Source organism: Amphimedon queenslandica, unplaced genomic scaffold (genome assembly GCF_000090795.2).
Source record: "Amphimedon queenslandica unplaced genomic scaffold, v1.1 AMPQUscaffold_13382, whole genome shotgun sequence".
Taxonomy (NCBI): Eukaryota; Metazoa; Porifera; class Demospongiae; order Haplosclerida; family Niphatidae; genus Amphimedon; species Amphimedon queenslandica.
The window spans coordinates 164,888-172,727 of record NW_003546382.1 but is presented as its reverse complement, the minus strand read 5'-3'; the positions used below and the strand labels follow the sequence as shown (position 1 = coordinate 172,727).

General features: G+C 35.9%; 2 protein-coding genes across 2 annotated transcripts; one reads left to right on the top strand and one right to left on the bottom strand.

The window, feature by feature from the left end:
- Positions 1-1,095: 1,095 nt before the first annotated feature.
- On the top strand, positions 1,096-3,913 carry LOC100638263 (spliceosome-associated protein CWC15 homolog). The gene is made up of 8 exons (XM_019997184.1): positions 1,096-1,257; positions 1,303-1,421; positions 2,123-2,241; positions 2,307-2,320; positions 2,546-2,624; positions 2,713-2,819; positions 3,624-3,678; positions 3,751-3,913. The coding sequence occupies exons 1-8, from the start codon at positions 1,127-1,129 to the stop codon at positions 3,820-3,822; spliced, it is 696 nt and encodes a 231-aa protein (XP_019852743.1). The 5' UTR covers positions 1,096-1,126; the 3' UTR covers positions 3,823-3,913.
- Positions 3,914-4,199: 286 nt separating this feature from the next.
- Positions 4,200-7,783, bottom strand: LOC109582450 (uncharacterized). The gene is made up of 7 exons (XM_019997166.1): positions 7,380-7,783; positions 7,220-7,321; positions 6,776-6,882; positions 6,623-6,706; positions 5,040-6,347; positions 4,725-4,934; positions 4,200-4,437 (listed from the first exon to the last, which is right to left on the bottom strand). Exons 1-7 carry the CDS (start codon positions 7,729-7,731, stop codon positions 4,243-4,245), a joined length of 2,358 nt encoding a protein of 785 aa, XP_019852725.1. The 5' UTR covers positions 7,732-7,783; the 3' UTR covers positions 4,200-4,242.
- Between the last annotated feature and the right edge of the window lie 57 nt (positions 7,784-7,840).

Below are 7,840 nucleotides of genomic sequence, written 5' to 3'. Positions count from 1 at the left end.
GAGAGAGGGAGAAAGAGAGAGAGAGAGGGGGGAGAGAGAAAGAGAGAGAGAGAGGGGGAGAGAGAGAGAGAGAGAGAGAGAGGGGGAAAGAGAGAACAGGAAAGGGAGAGATTAGTACATAATTATCCTGGAGACACCATTATGCTATGTGATACCATTCTTGGTACCAAATTAACGTCATTATGTGAATCAGCAAAATGCTTCACATTTTCTTTAAAAGAGAAACCATTTAATGAAGCACAGAGACACATAACACGTCTACAACATACTCACAAAAAGACATGTAACTTGGGCCACACACATTTGCTAGCTTGTAAACAGAGGAACAGCCAAAAATAACATCTAGCCATGGGATAGTGTTTCCATTACAATGTATATATACATAAATTCTACATACTTTGTGCTAACAAATTATAGTAATACACAAATTCTACATATTTCTTGCTAATAAATAATCTATAATGTGTTACTAATTACTACAGCTATTATTGCAATAGACAATACCAATTAGTACAATACCATTCCATTTAGTGGCGAGTACAGTAAACCCTGTATCCACATACCTGCACTAGGGCTTGAGTAAATACTGTCACTTGCCGCCTCTTCCCCGGCGAGTGATACAACTTTTTGAAAGGCCGGGGAGCAAGAGGAAGAGCTGGATGAGTCCCGACAGAGGGCGAGGAGCAATAGGATCGAGGAGAGAGCCCGCATCTTGTAAACCTGTCGTAGGACCGTTGTGAGCTGAGTGGATTATTGTAGTTGGGAGTGCAGACTCGGAAGAAAAGATTAGAGAAAGAGCAAACTGCGAACAAGTGCGAACAACAGTGGGAAGGATATATTTGTAGACAATGATAAAATGAGAGACAGAAAAGAAGTCTACTCACTTCACTGTAATGATACAGAGATAGCGCTACCACATCAAAGTGATCAAACAAAACCTACCGGAACACCGTACCGTACCGCACGCACGTGTGATTATTATGATTCACGTTTCGTCATGTGACGTTTAACACGCATGCGCAATAATATCGCCCGGGAATTAAAAAATAGATTTCATACCGCAATAAATCTTTTTATAAAAGTTTTATTTGGAGTCAGAAAATAGAAATAATTTATTCCTTTTAAAATGACTACTGCTGCTAGGCCGACTTTTGAACCAGCCCGTGGAGGAACTGGAAAAGGAGAGAACGACCTTTCTGCCCTCTCCAAACAATACTCCAGCCGTGACCTACCCTCTCACACTAAATTGAAATACAGGTGAGCTGGTTTGGGTTTTTATTCTAATTAGTGCCCTCCTCACAGGCAGTCAGGTCAGAGCACTGCTGATGACTTACGTGGCAAGGACTATCGACAAGAACTGGAGGAGAGGGAGAGAGCCGTGAGGGACAAAGGAGGAGCGAAAGAGAAGAGGAGTTTTACCGGTAAAGTTAAATTTTTAAATTACTATAGTTGTGGAGCTAATACTATTGTATATGCTGTATATATAGTGGGTTTATTTTGAGGATAATAATTGTCGCAAATTGCCTGTATCCGGAGGTTCACGGGATTAATTTTCACAAATTGCCACTTTTCTGCCATTTTGTACCGTATTAAATTGATTTTCAAGGAATTTAATTTGGGGAATCTTCAAAAATTTGTGAAATTTGCAAAATTTGTTATCCTCGAAATAAACCTGCAATGTGGTATAATTTGGAGGGGAAATTGTGGTGAATTTTGACAGCCCTTTTCCCAAGTAAGCTTGCTGTTTTGAACCGTGTGGCTACAAATTATTTGTTAAATCAAACCCGACCAATTACCTAAATTTAGTAAATTTTATATCTCCAATATTTCTAACTATATTATTGTCATTGGCCCTTTTATTATATAGCTAAAAATGTGAAGTTTTAAAATTTTAGAAAATTGACTCTAAAAGAGGTTTGGTGGTTAAAAATTTGACGATTTTGGGACTAAAGTCTTAATGAATAGACCTCGATTTGCTAAATTTAATCAACCCATTTTTAATACTTTAAAATATGATTATGTCTTAGAAAATTAAGAAAAATTTGGTGTGATTTTGGAGCCAACTTTTCGGGGAAAAAACTATGATTTACCATATGTGGTTTATTCATCTTGTGATTTTTAGAGGCTCCTCCTGTTTCTGGGTCATCTGGAAAGGCAGTGGAAAGTTCTGAAGCAAAGAGACCTCACCTTGCCCCGCCCCCTCAGAGTTTAGACCCTGACGATGCAATAAACGATGATGATGTAAGATGATGTCATTTGATGCCATTTTTAATGTAATTTTTGTTTTTTATTTTATTTGTTTTTAGGATGATGATGAAAGGTAAAGAGAGAGAGGGAGGGAGAGGGAGGGGTGGAGAGAGAGAGAGAGAGAGAGAGAGAGAGAGAGAGAGAGAGAGAGAGAGAGAGAGAGAGAGAGAGAGAGAGAGAGAGAGAGAGAGAGGGAGAGAGAGGGGGAGAGAGAGAAGAAGGAGAGGGAGAGAGGGACTATAGAAATATATTTCTCTAATGTGCAGTACATGTATATAATAGTGTACATGTCGTGTAGTGATGAGGATGATACTGCTGAATTATTGAAAGAGTTGCAAAAGATAAAGAAAGAGAGAGCAGAGGAACAAGCAAGAAAAGTAACGATAGATACAGTTGGAAAGTAATTACCATATCTCCCCTCTCTCTCTCTCCCTCTCCCTCTCCCTCCCTTTCTCTATTCTCAAGGAGCGTGAGAGAAAAGAAGAGGAGGAAAGGATCAGAACTGAAAATCTTTTAAAAGGCAATCCACTGCTGAATCAGCAACAGTCAGGATCTTTTCAGATTAAGAGAAGGTGAGAGAGAATATTTTTCAGTTTGTACATGTAATGATCAATGGTACATAATGTAATGAGCAATGGTACATAATGTAATGAGCAATGGTACATAATGTAATGAGCAATGGTACATAATGTAATGAGCAATGGTACATAATGTAATATTGATGCATATTGATGTCCTTATGGTGTGTAGAAAGTTTGAGTTGATTCCAACAAAAAGTTTTTGAGTTATGGCCATTTTTGAAAATCGCCAAATTTCTGAAAAATACCTTGTACTATAGCCCATGCTTTTTTTCAAAAAAATGGCTCCGAAATCATCCCCAATTTTTATTACATTTTCTGATACATATTGATGTCCTTATGCTGTGTAGAAAGTTTGAGCTGATTCCTACTTCAATTTTTCAAGTTACAGCCATTTTTAGAAAACACCAAAATTCTGAAAAATACCCAAGGCTATAGCCCATGGTTTTTCCAAAAAAATGGCTCCGAAATCACCCCCAATTTTTACTACATTTTCTGATACATATTGATGTCCTTATGCTGTATAGAAAGTTTGAGCCCATTTCAACTTCAATTTTTCAAGTTACGGCCATTTTAAGAAAATGCTGAAATTATGAAAAACACCCAAGGCATGCTTTTTTTACGAAAAATGGCTCCGAAATCATCCCCCATTTTTATTACATTTTCTCATACATATTGATGTCCTTATGCTGTGTAGAAAGTTTGAGCTGATTCCGACTAGAAATTTTTGAGTTATGTCCATTTAAAGAAATTTCATTATGCTCATCTTTTTCTTTCTCTGTCTCTCTTCCCCATTAGGTGGGATGATGACGTCATTTTTAAGAATTGTGCAAAGTCAGAGTTTGACAAAAAAGTAACTTTTTGACATCATCTATGATCTTTTCTAATGTCTATTCTCCTCCCCCCTCTTTCTTCTCTATTTCAGGAACAACATTTCATCAATGATACTATACGCTCAGAATTTCATCGTAAATTTATGGACAAATATGTCAAATGAACACACACACACACTAACATTATTCTTTCATTTATTACTATCTGTCAATAAATAATAATAATAATAATAAGCTGGGTGGCAGTTATCTATAGAATGAGTGAACTATTCCATTAAAGAGTCGCGTCTTAGATTTTATTTATTTTTAAATTACATGTATATACTTTTGACACCTAAAGGTGTAAATTGAAGGTGTGAAAAACTTAATATAAAAGTTCAAAAGTGCAAACAAGCTTAGCTACTCTGTACTTAGCATTGATTAGTGAAAAATTGTTTTTCTATTGTAAATTATGATTAAGTTATTTTTGTATCTGCTACAAAAGATAATGCATCAAGAAATCCTAATAATAACAATCTAATAATAACAATAATAATAATAATAATAAAGGTCCAACAGTTTGAATATAACACTATATCTTTATTCTATTTCCCAAAGCTGTATTGGATTTTGCAGGAACACTTAGCAGCTCCAGTGAACCCTCTCTTGCACAGTTTAGTGAAGAAGTTGCTACCAGTACAGGTACATATGTTGCATATACCAAAGAGTCTCTTCTTGAGAGTCACCAGATTCCAAGTATGAGAGAGAGGGCCAAAGTTGTTCCTGTCTTTCCAGTGGATCTAAGAAAGAAATGATAAAAATAAAAACTGAACATTTCCTAGTAATAATAATAATAATAATGATAGTCTAATAAGTAAATGAAAGGAAAGTTAGAATTGGGACTTAGGACAGGATGTTATAAAGTTAGTTAGGACAGGATGAAAATAAGAATAAAATTAAGTTGATAAGAATAAAAAATAAATTAATCACGATAAAATTAATTTAAGTCTAATAAATGATGGTAATTATTATTATTATTATTATTATTATTATTATTATTATTATTATTATTATTATTATTACTCACTGAGCATTTAGGTCCCCATTTCCATTTACATGATATGGTTCTCCTCTGCCACCATGCTTCCACACCTATTGTACCTCTGGTAGTACTGAACACCTCAAAGCAAGCATTGGCATCTCCTTTGGGCTTCTCTTCACAGAGTGAAGTGGAGGCTTCTGGAGTGATTGTGTATATAATGGAAGCTGGTACATCTAAACCAACCTTAAATACTTCCTGAAAGAGAGAGAGAGAGAGGGGGGGGAGGGAGGGAGGAAAAGAGAGAGAGGGAGAGAGAGTACATAAAGATACATTCAAATAGAAGGGCACAATGCTTCATACCAGTATGGTAGCTGAAGCTTCTCCTTTAACAGTTAGTGTAGGCCCAGTAATCACATGAGCTAACGCTTTCAAGTTCTTATCATTGTCCATACGAGCAATGTATGCTTCATACGTTGCAGTTCCAACAATTTCACCAGCTATATCGAGACTCAAGTATCCAACGTATATAAAGAACTTGTAGCCTGCTTTGAATACGAGTAGCTTCTTTTGAAACTCACGTTTGTATTTGTACTCTTTAGTCTCCTTGTGGTGGTCATTCAAAAGTGTATATCCAACAACTTTCATGTACCGTCTGTACTCTAAAGTACTCACTGACTGATCATCAGGGACTTCTCTTAAATAACTAAAGATAATATCAAGAGCTGTGTACCTCCTTGACCACACGACCAAGTCGAATCTTGCTCTTGCATACAGTTTAATACCAGGGATACCTATGCCTCCGAATCCACCAGCAGCAATGTCTGCATGTATTTTACTGTAGCCAATCTGTATTGCCCATAGATATCCTTTGTGGTATGGATAAGTATTGACGTCTTTAGTTCTTACAGAATGTGACTCAATGAGGTCGTATTTTGAGTCTGCATTAGAGTCCCAGTTAGAAGTGGATGATCTTTTCTTTCTTCCTTGCAATGCCTCCACTAGTTGTAGTCCTTCTCTTAACTCTTGAATTGAGGCCTCATCTTTAATACTAACAAAATATTTATTAAGGAGGCTAGTAACTCCATCACTATGTATCTTAATACCAGCCTGTACTAGTGAGGTTTTGAGGCCTTCACATACAAGAAGGTCTTTCTTTAGTTGTGGAGAATAGAGTGAGTCTTTAAATGGGAACAATAGGCTCTCGACAATCTCAATAACGAGCTGAGGTTTATGAAGAGACTGAGCGATGATGTCAGCAAACTCTCTCTCTACTCTTTCATCCATTGATACTCCCCTGAGTGCATCAATACTGTCTGATTGGAAGTCAGGATCAGACACAAATGGCAGTACTAGTGGTACAATCTTTTTTGAGGCCGTGTTACCCAGTGCTTGTAATATAAGTGAAGTATCTTCAACTTTTCTGCTTGACATTAATTTCACCGAAAGGTAGCTAACAATATTCTCTTCTACATTTTCATGTCGACCGAGTGTAGCTATGGAGAGGAGGAGTTGATCAGTCGAGGTTTGATCTGGTTTCAATGACTCATAGTAATTGAACAATGAATCAACAGTGCTTGGGTCGACTGATGTTAGCATTACAATATCATTCAATACACTGTCAATCTCTTTTGATGTTGTTGGTGTGGATTTTAACACACCCAATAGTGCCTGTAAGGAATGGATGGATGAATACAGTACAGAGAAAAAATTTTCAAGGGCTCTAAAAATTTAGAGGATTTCACAAATCTTTGAAAATTTGTAAATGTTGCTCTTGTAAAAATTAATTTATTATGGTACAAGATGTTGATAAAATTTTGTAAGAATTAAATCTACTAAATAAATTTTTGCGCAAATTCGTAAAATTTATAAGCCTCAAAAATTTCGTTCTATATGGCTACAAATGTAAGATTAATGAATGAATGGTATATGTGTATTGGTCTTACCTGCTGTGATTCAAGACTTCCTTCATAACTCAATAGATGACATATCAGTGATCTCTCCTCATAAGATGAAGCATCAGTTTTAATCTTAAAAATAAAATAGTCATCAATAAGACTGAGAGATGAGAGAGAGTGTTAATTATTATATTTATTTACCTCATTCAGTCTATCTAGCAGTTGTGGTAATTTTGCACTAGTACCTGGCAATGCTCCATACTTTGATTCCAGCTCAAGCAACTTCCTCCAAGTATCAATCAATTTCACTACAATTAAAACAACAAAAATAAAAAAAATAACTAATAATGATAACAATAATGAATTTACAGTAAAGCTGGTGTATTAAAATAGCATAAAATTTTGTCCCAGATTTTAGCATAATTAATTAATTATGTATCATTTTCAACACATTCCAAAAACTGAGCACAATAAAATGCACTATATACCAGGCAATTCTATTAGAGGCAACTTTGATGCTGTAAGCAATGTGTTGCCTAGAATAGAACAGGTTTCTATTCTAGGCAACAGTGTTGTCTGAAGATCAAAGTAACCACAGATTGCCTGCAATAGCATTGCCTAGTGTATAGGGGCCTTTATACTGACTTGTTTTTTGAGAGTCAGACTCTAATTTAACTTGCTTGAGTGTCATCTCAAATGATGGTAGGATGCTATTCAACTCCATCATTGCATCCTTTGCTTCTTTAACTAAGAGGAAGAGAAAGAATTGATATTTGAATAAGAACCAATCACATTTTATTTCTACCTTTATTACTGCTTGACAGTAATCCATCTGTAATGAAATCATGACCATACAATACATTGGAGAGAATATCAGCTTCATCAGCATTAGCTTCTTGCAAGCAATGAGAAATCTTTAATTTATAATCAGTACTAGCTCCTAGAGCTGGTATCCCCTTCTTATCATCACCATTCTCCATTATATCAATGGTAGCTTCTTGGAGCTTATCAGAACCAAATTCAATGATAGTTTTGCCAATAGAGAACTGGATCCTTTTCTCATCATCAACTTCTACCTTGTCCTCTTGATGGAAGTAGACTGTGTCATCTTGGTCCAGTCTCAATGTGCTGCCAGCAAATGATAGGACATCATTCATTTCTATCTTTCTCTCTTGAATCTCCCAATTACTTCTTTGAGAAGGATGAGTGTAACTGAGAGAGAAAAAGAAAGATTTAAAGAAATACTACCATACCATCAATCTGCAA

Coding starts and splice junctions, on each gene's coding strand:
- LOC100638263 (XM_019997184.1), top strand. CDS start 1,127: ATGACTACTGCTGCTAGGCCGACTTTTGAACCAGCCCGTGGAGGAACT. Junction 1,422..2,122: donor AGAGAAGAGGAGTTTTACCG/GTAAAGTTAAAT, acceptor TGTGATTTTTAG/AGGCTCCTCCTGTTTCTGGG. Junction 3,679..3,750: donor AGTCAGAGTTTGACAAAAAA/GTAACTTTTTGA, acceptor TCTCTATTTCAG/GAACAACATTTCATCAATGA.
- LOC109582450 (XM_019997166.1), bottom strand. CDS start 7,731: ATGAATGATGTCCTATCATTTGCTGGCAGCACATTGAGACTGGACCAA. Junction 7,322..7,379: donor ACTGTCAAGCAGTAATAAAG/GTAGAAATAAAA, acceptor TCTTCCTCTTAG/TTAAAGAAGCAAAGGATGCA. Junction 6,348..6,622: donor GAAGTCTTGAATCACAGCAG/GTAAGACCAATA, acceptor CATTCCTTACAG/GCACTATTGGGTGTGTTAAA.